A 20,001-nucleotide genomic window follows, 5' to 3' on the forward strand; every position below is an offset into this window, starting at 1 on the left:
CCTTGGCGTCACAGAAACTGCAGCACTGCGTAGGCTATGGCCTCTCTAGACACAAAATTCATTAGTGCTTTTTAATTGGAAGAAATACTGTGTTTTTATGTACAGATATCTAATATCAAAAGTAATTGCTTTTATAGAACACTCATTTGGAGCTGGTTTCCCCTTGAGATGAGAAAATGTATTCTAATTACAACAGATAATTCAGGAGGAGATAAACAGATTGACGACTGGAAGGACCAAGGAACAGCAGCTGTACAGGCCATTGGAGATGAAGATAAAAGCTCATTTGTGAGGTAGGACACTGATCCCAAACCTACAGATAATAACAGAGGTACCAGAGTTTTGCCAGAGACTTGATACAAACAAAAATCGATTTCCTAACGTGCAGGGTTCCTTAAGCAAGGCACAGCTATGTGATATATTTTGAGTGACAAATTTAAAAGCTTCCATCCCATATTCATAATTTTTAACTATATGCGTGTGACTCTGATTTTTTTTTTTAATTTTCATTTCAACAATCAAAAAGATCATTGACAGAGAAAGATCACTTTGTTATCTTGAAATAAATAACAGATGCCTCGATTCTTCTAGAAGTTTTCAAATCCCAGATGACTCGTGGTTTGTGCTGGTGAAACATAAAATGGATTTTTCTCTCCAGCGCTTTGGAGGAAAGCCAGAAAGCTCCTCTGGTGATGGCATAAATCTGGAGTTGAGGGGGAGGAGCTGAAATGTTGGTGTATCTGCCTGGCAGCCCACTGATATTAAAAGGAGACAAAATCTGAGTGTCATCAGTTTGGCACCTGTCCTCTGGCAGTGGCCAATACCTGAGGCTTCAGAGGAAATGAAACACAAATGATAAAGCACTTGGCCAATTAAACTCTGCACAGTCCCTGGAAGCAGAGTTCCCTTCTGAACCCCATAGGCAGGTAACTAAAGCCCTGAAGCATAATATTAGATTACCCTCATTATCTTAACTCAGACAGGTAGAAACAGGGCATAAAACTACCCAGTGTCCTTTAAAAGCCCAGCCACTAATATTAGATTCAATGGGCTCCTGCAGCAATGAATTCTCTGGTACTGTCATGGTTAGAGTGTCACTGACTCACATGAAATGGATCATCTGTATCAATATATTAGATTTTCTTTAATTTTTCCAGGGAAACAGAGGTGAAAACTCCTGGGTAAAGTGATCATTAAAACAATAACAGAGCCATTCTAGAGGAAGGGAAAGGGACTTCTTGAAAAGCTCCAAGGTGCATGAGCTAAAACTTTGCGGCTGTTTAATTAGATTCAGGAACAAGCTGGTCCAGCCAAGTCAAAGGGTTTCCATTCCATAAATGAGAAAAATGCCTTTTGAAAAGCAAGGAGTTTGCTTGTGTTAATCAAAGGTAGGGAAGGGAAGCAGTGGACCACTGCAGGAAGGGAGTTGTGACCCAAGGTCTGACAGGATGGAGCCCACAGCTGGAGAGCTGCTGTTACATGCAATGACATTTCCTCCACCCTACAGAGCTGACTGCACACCTCTAACCATTAAAAACACCCCTTTGACCTCTGATGCCATTCTGGATGAGAAGTCCCTCACTGCTCTATTCTCAGACCAGCTCAACTACAACAGTCAATCCCACAGGTGCAGGTTCCAAAAGGAAAATAATTATCTTTAAACACAAGGAATAATTTTAAAAGAAGTATCTAATTTCAGGTCCTATGCAGGTTCATACTATTCTAGACTCTATTGTGCTGATATTAAAGTCCAAATTCATCAAAGGCTCCACCCCATCTGACACTGCCCAACCTGCCAAATTACTGCCTTTCAGCCCAGGGTTCACCCTTGGGTCTCTGTCTCAGAGGGATTTTGTCCAAGGTGAAGCAAGACTCTTCTCTCCCTGCTCAAGGGCATTTTGAGAACCCTGACAGGGGCCAGACAAACCCATCTCCTGCAGCATCATTTTGCAATCATGCTCCACATTATTTGCAGGCACTCATAAGCCTCCCTGCTCATTTACCTAAACAGCCTGCTATTAAATTAAACTAACATAATCACCCAGAGAGCTTTCCCAACAACAAAGTCATATAGAACACTCTGCCATTCATATGGCTGGAAAGCTCCTGGTTGCTCAGCTCATTCTGCACAGCAGAGGATGGCAGCATTAAACCCAGATGCAGGAGCTGCTGGAACTCAGAGTCACATTGCGCTTGAAAGTGAATCTCGATTTTCCGCTGTTGTGAAATTAGTCACTGAGTTCACCCCTGGCAGAGCAACCACAATAAAGAGCTTATGGTTACAACTCCAGACCTGCTGGCCACATCCACTGCTCTCCTCTCTGTGCCCCAGGAGTCCCTGCCTGCTCTCTTCTCTTGGCCATCAGAGAATGAAATGGTCTGAGAAGCTCCCAGGGTTTGTCAGAGCAGGGCTGGTTCTCTGTCTGCAGCCTCTCAATCTTATCATCAGACATTTCTCCCTCTCAATCTTATCATCAGACATTTCTCCTTGGGAATAGAAGAGATCAGCTGCTATTGAGGATGTGAGATTTCAAATACTTCCACCCAAACTCTTGAAAAACAGTTAATTTGGATATTGGTTTTCACAGGAACCAGAGAGAGCCTTGATTCCTCCCCTTTCCTTTCAGTGTGGTATTGCCTTGAAAGCTCTGTAAAGGTGACATACTTTTTTTTTCTTTTTGCATCATTGCACATTGGTTTCAAAACATACTTATTTTCCTGACAGACTGTCTATTTTAAATCTGTAGATATGTGTATTTTTCTTGACCTGTCTTTGAATACTTCTTTTTCAGGCACATCTTTGACACCTCTCAGGGAGCTTGGCTTGGGAGTTTGGTTGAGACAGAACTCACAGCTCTGCTTTTCCTCCTCTTTCCTGCCTTCACTTTATTTTCGTATCTCATGTCAACATACACCACAGCTATGCCTTGCCTGTCAATGCCAGGCTGCAGTGCCTCCTTCCTCAACCTCTTAATGTGTGCATGATTTAATTTTCTGCCAGCAGGACAAGTCAGCTCAAAACCAAACAAGGGACACATTTTAAACAGAAAAAATACAGTTCTGAATCCAGCATCTAAACCAAAATGCTTGCAAATTAACAAATTATGGCAGATTTGAAGCTAAAATGGATGAAGAAAGTTATTCTGCAGAGTCTTCCTAATTGATGAGATGAAGTGACAGCCACATTTAGAGCAGATCTATGAGAGGATGTGCCCAAGCAAGGTCTGAGTCTCTCCTGCTCACAGAGGAACAGGAGGAGTCCACAGTGCTGAGAATCCTACTTGAAGTGTCTTGCTATTGTTCAAGAAATGTTGAGTCTGGGTTTGGTTTTCACTCTAGAAGGGAAAGCTTCAGCTCTTTATATTCATAAAAGAAAGCCTATTTAGAAATGAAAGACACGACGTTGCATGGATAGCTTATAACATACAGTTAATCAGGGATTTATCAAGGACAAATAAAAAGAATTAGGTACCACATTCTCTGGGGGAAGCAAATCAAAGGATGAGATAGCTTTGCAAAAGAAAGGAGAAATGAAGATAAATAGCAATTGCCAATAAATTTGAGAAAATAAAGACGTAATGTTAGGGAAAAAATATTGGCACAATGTTTTATTTAAAAGCGGTAATAAAAACATTGCTTACTTTGATTTCTGCCCTTTCTGGTTTATTGTTGATATAAAGATAAATTGACTCAGACTTCCAGGAGCAGGAAAGCTACAATCCACTATTACAGGCACGTTAAAAGCCAGCCCTGCTATAATAACTGATTCATTATTAACAAGATTGGCTTCATTGCATGTGGGTATTTGTATGAATTGACTGTGACCAGGGCTGGTTTGGGCCCTGACAAACCCACAGCAGGACCACTGGGCTTGCCTTGGAAAAGACAGGATGCATTTGGTAACAATGTGCTGCTTTAAGCCACCTACAGAGCATGTTTAAATTACCACACATACAGAATCCAGATCATACAGAAAGATGATGGCCAAGTTTTTGAAATTGTGGATCAGCCTTCTTCAATTTACCTTCCCAATGCCACTGACTGCAATAGTGCTTATCTGGTTTCCACCAAGGCAATGTAAAAAGAAATTCAAGTTTTCACAGACTCAATTTTTTCTCAAGCTTTCCTTTCCTTTATGCCAAAATTCCATGAAAGAATGAATGTCCCTGTCCCCTGATGTGTCTCTGGTTTGCACTTACGACTACATTATGAGGTGTTAAATTACACAGTAAAGAGAGAAATGAGGACAGTGATAGAAGGTGCCTCTATACAGGAGAAGATCATCCTTCAGTGGAGAGATTGGTATGAATCAAAATTCGAATTTCAGAAACCCGAGTTCTGAGTTTACAGCTTGGGCTCATCACTCCTCAAGGACACAAAGCAGACACATCTCTCTGGTCATGCTTAAACTTCAGGTCACACCCCCATTTCTCCCAAGCAGAAAGAGCTCCACAGCACCAAGTAGTGCCAGGGAAGGCAGGGCTGAGCCCCTGGGCCATGACGGGGATGGGATGAGCTGAGCTGAGCAGCAGGACGTGCGTCACGCTGCAGAGCTCAGAGCACACGGGATCACTGCTCTGCTCATCATTTAATTATTCACTCACTACTGAAAGGCAGCGAGACAGGCTGGTGGGACCTGAGTCTGCCATTGCAGCAGGCTGGAAATAAAGCAAGCTCTCCTGCAGTACTGGTGAAGTGTCAGGGACGTGTCATGCTGCTGTAGTTATTAACTGAAATAAGCAGGAAAGTAGAGGAAGAATGCTTGTGCTAACATATTGCCAATTAACAGAGCAAGCAAAGGAGTTCAGTGTGGACATCTGAGTCGGATTCCTTTAAAAGCTCAGAACTTAATTTTCATGACTGTGTTTAAATAAGTAAAAATACCATTTGTCACCAACATGATTTTTAGCCTGGTTTGCTAAGAAAAACATTTTATGGGATCATACTGTCTCCATTTGTCTATCCAATACTTCCCTCTCCATACTCTCCCTTCACTGCTCGTTAGATTTTAAGGACTGCTTCTAACTTCACCCAAAGCTTGGCAGACAGTCAGAGGTCTCCAAAAATTACATTTCTGCGAGTGTCACAGAAGTCGACATCTGGGAAGAAAGTGCCATTAAAATGTTCCTACTGAGAGAAGAGGTTGGTGAAAGATCAAATGCAAGAGACCTGTTGGACTTGTTAGAGACCACCCAAGAATCCCCCCGTGGGATGCCAACCCACAAGAAAGTCAGTTTTCTTGGTTTAGCTGCTCAAGGAGCTAAATACATATTTTTAGGATTAAATGTGTTAATTACTGGGTGTCTAGGTCTGTTGGATGTCTGGCAGTTATATATTCCATTGATTAACAATATCACAAAGTTAAACTGAGGACACAGAGAAGGGGAGGGGATCAGGGGAGCACAGAGCTGAGCTGTCACCTCAGATAAAGAGCACAGGACAGGCCTCTCTGGAAATGAAGGCCAGGACTCAGTCTGGGTCTTGTATTTCAGCAGAAATATTTACCTGACCCCAGCACTGGAGCTGTTCCTGCTGTCCCCAGCTCCAGCTTCTGTGAGCTTACCCACTCTGCTTCTTGTCAGGTGTTAGTGGCAATGATGAGAACCAGGGTAAGTGATGGAACAGCATGTTTTTTGGTCACAGATTAGGGGATTCCTAATGAAATAACGAGGTGATCCCATTTAAAACTACTTTCCCATATTAAAGCAAATTCACATGGAAATGCCTGACTCGCTAGATTAGCACTTCTTCCCTTAGAAAGGGAGAGCACAGATTTAGAGGTGAGGCACCATGACAGCAGAGCACACCACTCCATGCAAGTCTGTCTGCTTCCCCTGGAATTTACTACGAAATTAATCCTTCTGATTGCTTATAGTAGAAGTACTTTTCTCCTCCCTATCTTTGAAAGGAATATAAAGCAAGGTGTGATCCCAAACCCACACAGCCTCATGAGCAGAGGAGCAAACAAAACCTCTCTTTCTCTTTTTAACAGGGAATTGGTCAGTTCAATATCTGTCAAAATACTTTTGAAAACAATCAACCTCTAGTTTCATAACCATATGCTGAGGCACTGAGAAGCCACAGGCATGCAAGATCACCCATCAAAGAGATTAGAGGCATCTTCTCCAGCTCAGGGACAAAACCAGATGATCATCCACGGATCTCTGTTTTTAAAATGAATTTCCATCCAGAAATATGATTTATGACAGTACAGTGTGTCTCAGCCTACCTTCACACAGAGCACTGCCGAGTCATGTCTAATTGGTGCTGATCCTGCAGGAGCTGTCCTGTCCCTTGGGCCCTTGGAGCTTTTATCTCTTCAAACTCTGCTCTGCAATAGGTATCAACTCCACGTTAAGATGCACTGTCAGACTGTGGTGTGGCTTTCCCAGAGTGCCCTGTCCCACATTGTGCTGCCATGGGGAGTTCCACCTCTCCTTAGGGCCACAGCAGCTCTGCCATGACTCCTGCACAAACCCTGACCCCACTTCACTCATCCCATGCTCTCTTCCATCGACCACAAGCAGCTGCAATAAAAGAAATTCCACACTGGCCTCATTCTCCCACAGGCTCCACTGTGTCTCTAAGACTCTATCTGTGCTCCAGCTCCTTGTCAGCATGATTAAAGGCTGAGAGATGCCTAAACAAGTAGTCCTGTAAGATATGCAAAAATCCCTGAGCAACGATCAGCGCCTTCTCCGAGGGCTGCATCACTCAGGCCCTGTCCCTTGGCATGCTGGGCTGCTCCATCCCAGCTTCAAAGTTAGGGCCATGGCTTTGTTCCCTCATAAATATTTCTCCTCCATTTATGCACATCTTTTGTTCACTCATTGTGCAAAGAAGACTGAAAATTCTGAACTTTTTAATGTGTGACAGGGAGAGGGAGACAAAGAATCTGGTTATTAGGCAGATCAGGTTCAGAATGAATCACAGAAGAAATTCTTCATTCCATGACCTCATCTGAGAGGGCTCTCTGCAGCCTGGCTTTGAGTTATGTGGGCCTGGAATGGGACATAGCTGTGAATATGGGAGCCACACCAAGCTGACTCTTTGAGGAAACAGAAGGTTTTACATGTAACACCACTGGATACAAGCGTTATAAAAGCCACTTCCCTTCCGTAATTAATCTTCTGTTGAATGGAAATGCATTGAGCCAGATGGATCTATTTCAGGAGGAGGATCAGGCTGGCACAGGTCTAAAATCAAAGATTATTGGGTTTGTGTGTTCAGAGCTGAAATAGCTGAGGGTGAAGTGTTCAGTGCAGGTGCTGACATGGTCCTGTCTGTGCCTAAAGGAGCATCCCAGGAAGGATGTGCTGAGTGAGTTTGTCAAATACTCAGTTGAAGAAATATGTGAAATTTCCGATTAATGCCTGCAAACCTTTACCTGCTCCTTGCAATACTAGCAGTGAATTAAAAAAAGACATTTTTCAACCACCCAGAAGTTGCAATTTCTGGCAGATGCAAAAATTCATTAAAGAGCAGTAGACACGACTGGCCACCTGGAAAAAATACACAAAGCAGGCTCCAGGGGAGAATTTGGCTGCCCACATCCCTATGATGGTTTTGGAAAGTCAGCAGCCTAAATCCACACACCTGGGTCCTGGGGATTCTCCATGTGACACTGAAATGATCTAACTGAACAACCAAAAAAAAAAAAAAAAGTGGTTTCCAAACTCAAGGCTAGCACAGGCTCACACCTAATCCACCCAACCACCCCTTTTCCCTAGCCAAACCCATTCATTGCTTATGGAAGTTGAAAGCATCAGCTCTTCCAGCAGCTGGGCATTTAGCATGAGGCTGTTTGATAACTCCAACACGCTCAGCTCACTCTCCCCTCCTGCCCCACTCCCATCTGTCACACAGAGCCACCTGCAATCCATCAGCAGGTCTGAGGATTACAGCTCTGTGCTGGAGGCTCTGTTTCTGCTGCCAGAGGTGTGAGCAGTGCCTGTCCCTGCTGTGCACCTGCAGCACAGTGCTGGTGACACACCCAGCACTCACCCCCAGCTCACACCACAGCACTGGGGGTCAGCATTGGCCACCAGCTGAATTCTGCTGCTGGCAGCCACCAGTCTTGCAGATAGAGAACTTTGCAGCTATCAGTAGCCTCATTTTACACATGGCTGCATCACCAGAAATCTGTCTTACAAGGAATCTATAGAGCAACTGCAAATTTTCATCCTGAGGAAAACTAACCTTTGGGTTATACAATGCTACTTCAATTGGGGATATTTTTAGTCTTATCACTGCCTTCAGTTCAGCATGCACGGGAAAGAATACCACCGATCTTTTCTACAACACAAGGCTTGCTTGAAAATGAGTTAATATAACAAAAATACATTTTTATTTACAAAAGCTGTTCATCCTAGAGGCATATGAGAGCTGTAGAAAAAATAAACTCGATTTCTAAAAGGGCAGTAAGGCCCCATTGCCAAATAAAATACAAAACCAGCATAAAAAATCCAAATGAAAAACAACCAATTAACCCTACCACCCCACCAAAAATGCTAGAGGAAAAAAAACAAAGAAGCAGCAAACTTCTCCAGTATTACAGGAAAGGGCTTTCCAGCTGTCTTCATGGATATCTTGCAAGAAAAATGAGATCCTATGCAAGAAAATCCCTTTTTCTTCGTAAATGATCCTGCAGTACCTCTGGCAAGACAGCCATGATGAAGTGCTAATCTGACCTGGTCTGAGAACTTTTTGCAAAATGCAAACTGGAGCCAAACAGCGCAGACACAGAGGCAACCAAAGCCCCCAGGATGAGGAGTCAGAGGCAGAAACATGAAGTTCACCAGATCTCTACTAGAAAGAGGAATCCCTCCAAAACCTTCAAGGAGGAAGGACCCTGTTCCAAACCATACTGAAGCACTACAGGGACACAGCAAGACTCCATCCTTTGTGCTACACATACATCATCATGACCAGCAAACCTACTGTTCATCCTGTGCCAAAAATACCTTCATTTGGCCAAATGTACTCCTGGAGTTACTGTACTGACAACTACTGACCATGCTGATGGCTCTGGATCAATAGCAAAGATTAATTTAGGCACCTGATTCCAACAGGATTGAGTGCCTGTGTGAGCTGAGGAGAATTTGAATCATTGCTGCAGTCATAAAAACCTACTTGAGGCTGTCATGCCATGCAGCCAGCAGTGTCTGTCACCCCACACACTACCACAGCACAGCAGGGCTGGCAGCATCTGCACTCTGCTTAGAAAGTAGTGTCACTTTTGTCCCTGGCTGAGATTCCCCACTAAACACGACTGCTGGCTTTATCACAGACATGGATTTCAGCAGTTCTGCCCAGGAACAAAACCAACACCACACTGGGAATCCCAGAGAGAGCAGCTCTGTGCTGTGCACCCCATGGCAGCAGAGCCCAGTGGCACACAGGTAACACAGACCTTGACATCAGCAGCTTCTTTCCACAGACATGGCTTGGCTTGGCAGAAGGGAAGGAGGTGTCAGGAGCCTGCTGGAGGATTTCAGGGTCTTCTCCAGGGGCTGTTCAGCCCGAGGGAGATCCTGGAGTTGCAGCAGCCTCTTGGGCTTGTTGCTCTAGCATCAGCCCAGGAGGCTGAGACTGAAGCAAATGCACACTAAAGAATCCCAAAAGCCCAACACATTCCTTTGTATCATCATCCACCAAATTGAGGTTATTAAAAGGAGATTCCAAACACTGGAATTCCACATATTATGCTGTGAAACATAATGCTCTCCTGTAGTACTTTGGCATCAAATATCTCTGCCTGACAGAACCATTTTTAAGTAGCAGAAAGCTACTTAAGGAGAAGCCCTTATAAAAACCTTTTCCTTGGTTTAGTTTCCTTCCCCGTTGCCCATTCTCCCAGGATGACATGCAAATTACAGCTCATGTATTAAAAGTATAAATCACACTGGTGGCAAGGGAAAGTGCTTCTAGAGAATGGCTCCATAGGAGGTGATGCGAGGCTTAAGATATTCAGAAATCCATATTCTCACCTTCTCTAAAAACATTTTGCTCATTTACTTCAACAACTCTTCAGCCCCCATGAGAACTGTGCGTCCACACTGCGCATGATGACAAAGCAGAATCACTCTATTGTCTTCTCAGCTCTCTACCCTGCTGCTGCCCTCAGACTCTCCTTCAAAGCAGTAATCAAGGACATACTTGAAGGAAAAAAAGAACCAACAAAAAATTAGGTCTTTTGCCATTTGTCACAGATTCTCAAAACCAGCCCTTTCCTACTGCATTGTTTCACTGAGGACAAGGATACCAAACAATTCATGGTCCCAGGCTCATCCTTGGGTTGTGAGAAGATCCCTCAGAACAAGTCAGCCAAGTAAATTAAACACAAACACAGAATTGTTCAGAGATGAAATGGTCTGACAAGTGCAGTAAGAGGAAACTGGTGTGAGAGCTCCTCTAGAATATCTGCTCCACTGGATTTCCTACAAAAGGTGCTGCTGTCCTGCCTTTCCATGTACAGCAATGAGTCCAACTTAAATGAGAGGGCCTTAGACCAAGTTGCATCATGCTGCTCCCTGTTAACTGCCTTCTGTTCCATAAGTCAAGAAATCTTGACTCAGGATGTGATCTTACACTCTTTTTATCTCCTACAGGACTTGCTGAGTAACCAGCAAGTGCCAGTTTTGGTGTATCTTGTCTTCAAAACTGTCTGGGAAACCTAGATATTCCAGAACACCTGAGAGGATAAAAACTTCAAGGCAGAAAAACAGTTTTTAATCTGTTTTCATCTGTCCTGCTGTCCTAGAAATGGGTTTTGCCTCCACCTTTGAGGCTTTCAGATATTCACAGCCATTTCCATGGCACCATAGCCATGAGTTTTAGGAAAAGCAGACACATCCAATGAGTATTTGGCTGCTTTAGCTCTTTGCTCTCGGGAGAAGATGACTTTGGGTCGCTGGGAGGATCTCTCTGGCTTTTGCTCTCAGGAGCTGGAGGTGTCTTATTTCAGAGGATAGTTTTGATCAATAGGACTACAGCAAGGTTGGAAGCTGCTCTGCTATCACTGACTCTCTTCCTTCCTGTTATCCAGAACATAACAGGTTCTTTTTGTTTCCTTCTTTTTTCTTCCTCTCCTTCAGGTTTAAACTAAATGATGGTAATGACTACTGAGAGAAATCCCACAAATAACAACAATAATATAAAAGCAGGCTAAGTATGCTGCAAAAGAGAAACTGAGTGTCCATTAGTAACGTTAGAGAGGGGCATTAAAAAAAAGGCAAATTTGTTAAACATTACTCATTTATTTTCCTTCCTTTCATAAATCATAGTATTTCCTTGGAGAACTGCCACACATTCAGTGTCTGGAACTGCATTCTTAAATGATACTCTTGGTTTAATTGCTACCTGCCTTTATTTACTAAAACATCAAATAAACAAACATTAAAACCCCCTAAACTCAACAAACAACTCCACCTCTCTCTATCAAGGGTATTAAGTAAAAACCAAGTTTTCTAATCCTCTAAACCTTCACAGTGGCTGTAGGTGTGCAACAACCACACCTCAGCTCTTCTTTGGGAAGATGACAGACCCATATTTGCTTTTCCAGTTCCAGCCACACATACAAAGAAATGGAAAGAGACTGAACTGGAATACAGCTGAAAAGGCAACAAAAACAACATCAGTCAAAGCTTTTCTCTCTGTCTCTGTAAACATTGCTTTTAATCTCATATGGTACAAATGATTCAAGTTCCACACAAATGAGTCAATGATAAAGCTACCACATGATATTTTTTTCCTGTCAAAAGAAGCTTTCTTCCCAGCTACAAAGGCAAAACGCAGAAACATTACATAAAAAATAGTTACCACTATATGAAACACAGAGCACAGGGAGAGACTTTAAAATCACTGATGTGCTGCTGGAATGGGGACATATTTTTTTGTATTTGTCAATATTTTGCAGAGCTGAGTGCAATTTTGTCTTTTTTTACAAAAGAGAGCTGCCCTCTTTTTAAACCAAACTTTTAGACCTTTTCTTCCTGAAGTGTCTAAATAGAGAAATGCCATTTTAAATATTACCTTGTATTTCTATAGGGGATATCCAAATATTGGCTCATTACATTTTCCTTCTGTTGTTTTGGGGAATAACATCTTGACATTCCTAAAAGCACTGATTGTGAGTTTTCTCAGCTACAAAAATCAAGATTAACACAACCAAAGGAAGTGTGATGGGAAAATTGCTCTTTTGGACTTGACCGGCACTTTGCACTACAGAAGGTCATGCCTGTAGCAAGGGTGACTTACCTAAGCTTGAGAACTTTGTGGTAAACCAAGAAATGGCAGGAAAAAGAAAAAAAGGAAAAAAAAAGTTGGTATTTTTTGCTCCTGCCTTCATGAGACTCAACCTTGCATTTCTTTAAAAACATCCTCAAAATGAGAACACATGAAGAAATGCCCCTCAGCAGGATAAGCAAAGCACTAGGCTGAGAGCAGAGCCCACAGGTGAACTGATTCTTCTGGAGATGTTTATGTGCTATTTTGCCAGATGTATGTTAGCACCAGCCCATAAACACATAAAATAGAAACAGTTATAAAATGCATGGCCACAAGAAGGTGCAGTTTCCTTGGTACAAGGCTGCAGTCACAGTGAATGTGACCCATGCACGTGTGGCTTTACCTCTCTCCTCTGCCAAGGAACTGCTCTTCAGCTGAGAGCTGCCAGCTGTAAAAGCTTCTTTTTGTCCAAGCCAATGTGGACATTCACATGATTCACTTGCAGCCTGTTCCCAACCCTTACTTTCAAATCTGGAAATCTGGACCCACTTGCAACCAGCCCCAAGCTTTTGAAGAATAAACGGCCCTTTTAAAAATACTGCTGTAACTTTTACCTATGCAGATTGCCAGGCTGAATTTTAAATGCAATCACTTTGCTTCCAGTGCACTCTAAAAATCAGGAGTCCCAGTCAGCATGAATCAGTGCTCTGCACACCCAGGACCTGCTATTTCCATCAATTTAAGCCTCTGTGCTGCAATTATGTGAATTGTCCACTTTTTCCCCCAGCCTCCTCCATGAAATGCATATGTAATGTAAACCCCATTTATCAAACTGGAAATTGCTATTGCATTTAATCTTCCCAAAGAGAACAAAATCAAATTATGATGTGTAACGAATGATAACCTGTCAAATTCAAGGGAATACTTCCAACTTATCCCTCTACATCTAAAACAGAACAGGTCAAAGGGGTCTAGTGTAGAAGACATGGGTAGGAAGACATGATGTGAGAATATATAATGAGAAGATGAAAGCTCTCTTAATCTTTGCAGATTGAATGAAATCTAATTACATGCTGTATTGATTGTTGTGTATTACTGGAAAGAGACAGTGAAAAGGGAAAAAGGCAATTAGACTGAAATTGTAGTCTGACCTTCAATTGCTTTTGGCATGAAAGGTTATGCTCTACTTGGGGCATCAAAAATTCTTTATCCTCTATGGTGAATCATTAGCAACAGACTTAGATGCAAAACTGATTAGGGGAAAAATTCAGTCAATTAAATCTTCTTAGTTTTTCCCTTTTACAAAAAAAGTAAAGGCAAAGAAATAAAATACTGAAGTGTTATCAGTATGCCATTTAATGAGTTGTTACCAAGTCTAGCTGGCATGAGTTCTGTGTTGAATAACAATAAAATATATCCATCAGTAGCAATAGCATAGCAAAAAGTACAAAAAAAATATATAGATTGCTCAACTAGATCTATAATAACTCAGTTTTTCAAAATAAACATTGTAGCCAAGGTCAAACACCAGGAGGTAATATAAAGTCTCACCAAGAAAATTCCATGGACACGTTTCATTGCTTTCCTTTCCCCTTACATGCTCTGCTCATTTGCCTCCACCAAACCCAGCAGCAGCTGAGTGAACAGAAAGCTTTCAAAAATACTATTTTCCCCCAAGTTGATAAAAAACCAGAGCACGAGCCAAATGAAAACTATTGTTTGGGTGTATGTCTGCTCGACTCTGCAGGGAATTGTGGCAATTCTCATTCATCCTATTCTAAAAACTCTTGTTCTGCCAAAGATAATTGCAAGGACCAGCTTTCTCCTGACTTCCATGCGTGGTCCTCTGTGTTCTGCACCTCCACAGGCACTGCACTCACTGATTTGATTCCGACTGAAAAGTTAATGAGTTCTCAAGTGATCAGTTTTGGGTTGCCTCTTTATACATTTGTAATGTTACTGCCTGTGTTTATTTTCCTTGCAGAAGGTACACACTTCTAAATAACATTTCCTTGATTGTATGTAAACAAATATGTGTGACAGAAACAAAATTCTGTGCAGCTGCAGGGCTGGTCTCTCACAGAGTGACTTCCTATTGCACTGGATCACCAACTGAGTCCCTAGAAATTCCAGGTAAGTCTTATGAGCTCAGGTCTCATCTAAATAGAAGAGAAAAATGAAATAAAAGAACACTGAGATATTATTACCAAAAATATATTTCATGAGTAGCTCTAAATTTGCTGATCTTAAAGAGAAAGGACCAAGAGCAGAAAACTGAAATACTGGTCTGGGCTGACCTGCTGCAATGATAACATTGAGCTGCACTCAGCCTCCTGGTGCTTTGAGGGGTTCTGGGAATGCAAGGAACTCGTATTCATCCCCAAAAAAATCTGTCTACCCATGTCTGTCTCTCCACATGAGAGTGACTTTGACCCTCCTTATTAAAAAGCAACATCCAAGACAGCCTCAGTCAGCTCTCTAACCTCGTGATCAGGCAGCAAGTACAGGACAGTGTCTGAGAAACCTTCCTCAAGATTTGGATGAAGCTGCAGAGCTCCAGGGTGTTTGTGTAACACCAGCCTTGCTTGTGACACAGCACAGCCCTGGCAGACAGGCTCCCCTGAATCCCAATACTGCCAGAGCAGCATTATGCCCATTAATGGCACAAATAATGAGTCATGGTATTAAAAACAGAATACCAGGGAGCTAAACCCAAACAGAGATGCTTGATCCTGATTTCACTTACAGCGATGCAACTCTGATGATTTCAGTGGAGCAGCTCCTCATTTTTTAGGACTTTTAGCTTTGGTGAAATAGGATGAGAAAAAAAAAGTATTTTTTTCAGAATTATGGTGAAATAATTAATCTGTGTTAATGTACCACTGTGTAATAATAAAAAACCCAACAATGACATCAGAGAGAAATTAAAGGAAATTTGAACAGCTCAGCTTGAAAAACTTTCTGTATTTTCCTGTGTAAGAACTTTCAGGAAAAGAAAATTGCCTGCAGTGTTTGTTATGACCTGAAGAAGCAACACTATGTTCAAGCAATTTCACTATGAAGTTACATATCCAATAAATGAAATTAAAGAAGATAAAGAAAATAGTTCCCAAAATAGAGGCAGACTTTACAGAGAACTTCCAGTCATTCTGTGCAATGATGCCTGCCTAGTTAAGGACTCCTGCTGATTCTCCAGGGGAATGAGATGAACACAGCACAGGGAAATCCTACCCAAAGCCTCCCCTATGAGCAACACCAAGAACAAATCCATTTGGACCAAAAAAACCCCATTCAGCTGAGCTGCAATGGGTGTATCTTGTGGACTGGTCTAATTTAGTTCAGGAACTTTGTGGTTTTGTGGAATTCACAGGAAGAATTTTCCTCTTGAATCCTGCATTCTTCAAAACTGCTCCAAAATATGGTTAGAAAACACAGCTGTTGACACTTTCCCTCTAATTCCTGGATTCTAATTCTAATTCCTGTGGGTTTGGGACTAACACCCACACTCCCCATTCCCCCTCTCTGCTCTGCTTATCCAGAGGAGAATGTAAGGGGATGCCTGTTCTCTAACACTTGCTGGCACAAACTGCATATTACCATAGCAGCCCAACTTACTTAGATTTATACATTCATTCAGAAAGTAGTAATAGGAAACATACTTTATCCTAACCCTCCTATTTGTCTGCATTTTGAGGCTACAGTAGCCTTTCTTAAATCAATGTTATGAGTAAGATTTCCACAACCAGCCTAGAAGCACATTTGCTCTACTTAAACATATTTATACTGAGAATTTTATTTGGTGAGAAACGCTAAATGTTACATTTATATTATAATTTCATGCAAAAGTTCACTCCTTCAGCCTCTTCTTGTCCAAAACACTGCTGTATTTAATCACATACTTATTTCTTTGATGTCTCACACTTAGGACTTTACAAATCTATGCAAATACAAATGCACTCATTTTGAAGAATTAGTTTCTCTCTGAAATGTTATCTGTCCTATAACAACTTTGATGGTTTAGCCTGTTTTAACTACCATGGAAGTGTTCTTTGCTTACCTAGCAGTATTTTTCAAGGCTGGTGAATTGGAATGGTAAGTCATAAAAAGAATTGGTGGATGCTTCCCCTCCTCATCAATGACAATTACAAATTTAAATGGCAAAATCATTAAGGGAACATATGGGTGCTATGTTCAAACAGACCATGAATAGTGCACAACGTAAGAACTCAGCAGAATGTTTTTACAGTAGTTCTGAAACCAAGTATATGACTTCCAGCTATAACCTAACAGTGTATTTGCTATACAAACAACTTCCTATGTAGTGTTAATATATCCAGGCAAACTCTAAAACCTGGGACAGTTCCTAGGGACTTCCTCTAATCCTGGAACCCCTGAACTGCAGCCTCCTTAACTTTGCATCTATTGAGGAAGTCCTGACTTTGGACCAAGAGTTGGCAGAGAGGCAGGGCGATGGTGGTGGGCTCAACAAAACCCTCCAGCCAAACCCTGCAGCCCTCCAGCCGCTCTCATTTCAGCACTTCAGCGCTGGGCTCGGTGAGATCAGTGCCCGGGCTCCCCTGCCCAGCGGGGGGACACTTTGGGGGCTCTTGCCCAGCCTGCAGCACCCTCCCGGGGCACAGGGCATCCCCTCCCCGGCCCTCGTACCATTGAGCTGGTTGTAGACCACTTCCTCCAGGTGGTCCAGGCGCTGCAGGATGGACTCCCTGTCGGCCAGGCTGCCCACCTTGGCGCCGCGGCTCCTGGCCCGGCGGTCCGCGCTCCGGACGATCTGCACCAGCTCCTGGGAGCGGTCCTGGATCCTGCAGTAGACGGAGAAGAGGATGATGCCCACGAAGACCAAGATGTTCACCGTCAACAAAGTTTTGATTTTCCGTGCCACCGCCATGGGAGCCGCGGGCGCGGTGGCGGGGGGCGCATCCAGGCGCGGCGAGCGGCGGCCCCGCGGCCACCCGGCGAGGGGCGCGCCCGGGGCGCGGAGCGGAGGCGCGGAGCCGCGGGGAGCGGAGCCGAAGGCAGCGGAGCTGGGGAGAGCGGAGCCGAGCGGAGAGGAGCCGGGGAGAGCGGAGCCGAGGGGAGCGGAGCTGTCCTTCAGCACCGGCGCGCCGCTCCCCGCCCGGCTCCCGCCGTCGCCCCGCGGGGCCCGCTCCGCGGCGGGCAGGGCGGCATGGAGCGGGGCCGAGCGCTGCTGCTCCGCCAGCCGCCGCCTCGCCTCCTCCTCCTCCTCCTCCTCCGGCGGCTCCCGCTCGCCCGCCCTCGCTCGCTGCCCGCCGCCCCGAACGCAGAGCGCCGGTGCGGAGTGACGTGCTCCGGGGGATCTCATCTACATGCACACGGCGGAGCCGCGCCGCCCGCCCCGCCTCGCCCGCGCCCTGCGGAGCGTCCTGCGCGCTGCTGCTCGCCCGCGGAACGCGCCAGGGGCCATTTTAGCTCCGCTGCCCACCTGGACAGCGCTTGTCCTGCCCGAGCATCGCTGCGGAAGGTCCTGAGGGCGGGCGGGACGAAGGTGTCCTTGGCTGTGTGCAGCCCTGGAGGGGAGGGGATGCCTCACCCGTGTCACCGGGGAAAGGAGCTGAACAAGTTCACTCGCTCCCAGCGAGAGGGAGAGCTGCTCACGCACTTGGTTCCATGGGTTTCACAGCAGTGGCTTGGGATCCTGCATGGAAATGACATGGTTGGGACCACGTCCGTATGTGAGAGAAGTTCTTGCCAAGCATACACAAAAATATAGACTCAGACAATAGTTTAGGTTGGCAGGGACGTTTCAAAGCCCATCTACTCCAAGCGCCCTGCAATGAGCAGGGACATCAACTAGACCAGTTGCTCAGAGCCCTGTCTGAGCTGACCTCAAATGTTTCAGGGATGGGGCATCACCTCTTCTCTAGGCAACTTAAGGCAGCATTTCACAACCCTCATTGTAGAACATGTATTCTTTATATCTAGTCTAAATTGATAACCTCTCAGGTCAAAACCATTAACTCTTTAATCTCAATACCTACAGGCATTAAATATGCCCTTTTCACAGCTTCTCCATTCATGTTCCCAGTGATCCTCCTTTTATACAAAAAGATATACCCATCTCAGCTAGAGGGTTGCATACCATAGGATATATCCAGGTTCTGGGCACTTTTTTCCTTTCATCCCTCCTTCTTGGTTTCAGGAGCTGCCAACTCAAAATCCAGCAAAAGTTACGACCTCCCTTAATTCACTGAAACCTGGCAAGTCCTGCTCAGGGTTTCCTGAGGTATAAATTCTCCATTGCTGGTCCTACTTCTGACCCTCCCACTGCTCACCTTCTGCAAGCTCCCTGAGGGTGCAGTTTCTTTGAGAACATGTGTTTCTGTCCTAGAGGAATTCCTCCCCAGTCTTCTGAGGATCACCAATGAGACCTGTGTTGAGGAAATCAGCAAAGCAGAAAAAACCTAGACTGGAGTTTCACTATCATCTAATATTATCCCTGGAAAAAGATGCCACAAGTTTCTGCAGTGTCATCTCTTCCAAACAGGGGTGTGTCTATGGAAATATGTACAGGATTTAGTTATTTCCTACATTACTGGATTCTTAAACACAAATAATGCCTAGGTGCAGGATCAGATCTTTCACTCAAGCTGTAGCAAAACTCTCTAGTCACTCAGTAGAAACAGCCCAGAATCTGAAATTTTCCAGTGCTTTGATGATTTCAGTAGTATTCTTATTGCAAATCTCTCACAGCATTACATTTTCCTAGCTGATACCAATTTGGTTTAAGAAAATACTGAACTAATGCTCAAGTGTAGCTTATTTGATGGTTCTGCAGCATTTAATATATTACAGCAACACCTGCTGGTCTTGATATGGTTAAGAATCTGTTACATCCCTATTTCCATTATAAACTCCAAGTTCACAAGCTAGCCACAGGAATTCAGTTTGGATTCTGACATGAGTTTATAGTTTGTCCCAAGGCTTGTAAAACACCTTCAACTTTCTCAGAGAATTTACCAAGTTTTGATGAGGATTTTTTGCACCACTGCAGTTTTAAATGGGCTTTCACAGACATGATTTCATCCATGACTGGCTCAGCTAAAGGAAACCACTTTTTGACCTAAGTAAATGTTCTTAAATGGTCAGCTTAAAATATTCTCATATTCTTCTGTACACACCACAGACTATGTTCACATGGCTGAAACCTCACCCAATAGAACTCAAATAATAGCTAGTTTGTATAGCTCATTGTTCCTTTAGACATCTCAAAGCAAGTTATCAAAGAGATATGAGAGCTGACTGAAGGACAGCAGAAGTGTTTTTGGAAAATTTTCAAGATCAAAATTTCTTTTTCCCCTTGTTACAAAACAAAAAAGGTACTGAAGTATTTTCACACAAACAGCACTGAGCTGAAGCCACTGTTTCCTGCCCAAAAGGATCAAGTTCCAATTGTTCTTCCCACAGAAAAGGCTTATGTTGCCAAAAGAAAATTATATCAAAATCAATATATGCAACAGCTGGATTTCAGTGAAAATGCTTCAGCTGAAACCATACAAATCAGCTCTGATTGCTGATCCATCCTACAAATGGAGATCATGGGAAGCCATTGGTAGCTTGTTCCCAATCAAAGTAACAAGCCAGAGGCAATGCTGGGATCCCATTCCTAACCACAAATCCAGTTTCTCTCACTGATTTTCATGCCTACTCATCTCCACAGGGTTCATATTTCCATTCATCATCCAAGATGGGTTAGGAAGATGCTGTAAAGACCCACCAAGACACTATGCATTCAAA

General features: G+C 43.6%; 1 protein-coding gene across 2 annotated transcripts in view; it reads right to left on the reverse strand.

Annotated features, from left to right (window-relative positions):
- The window catches only part of GALNT9 (polypeptide N-acetylgalactosaminyltransferase 9), a 355,464-nt gene that overhangs the window by 107,156 nt on the left and 228,307 nt on the right, over positions 1-20,001 (reverse strand). Inside the window, exons 2-3 of one of the 2 annotated variants that reach the window (XM_085075745.1) lie at positions 18,540-18,635; positions 16,894-17,048 (exon numbers count right to left, since the gene is read on the reverse strand). In XM_085075745.1, coding sequence (XP_084931871.1) covers positions 16,894-17,048; positions 18,540-18,580 — 196 coding nt within the window. In that variant the 5' untranslated portion in view covers positions 18,581-18,635. Of the gene's footprint in view, positions 1-16,893; positions 17,514-18,539; positions 18,636-20,001 lie in introns of those variants that run through there. The other variant, XM_085075744.1, reaches the window with a different exon arrangement.

The sequence above is a fragment of the Lichenostomus cassidix genome, chromosome 15, assembly GCF_008360975.1.
Source record: "Lichenostomus cassidix isolate B80296 chromosome 15, HeHo_3.0, whole genome shotgun sequence".
Taxonomy (NCBI): domain Eukaryota; kingdom Metazoa; phylum Chordata; class Aves; order Passeriformes; family Meliphagidae; genus Lichenostomus; species Lichenostomus cassidix.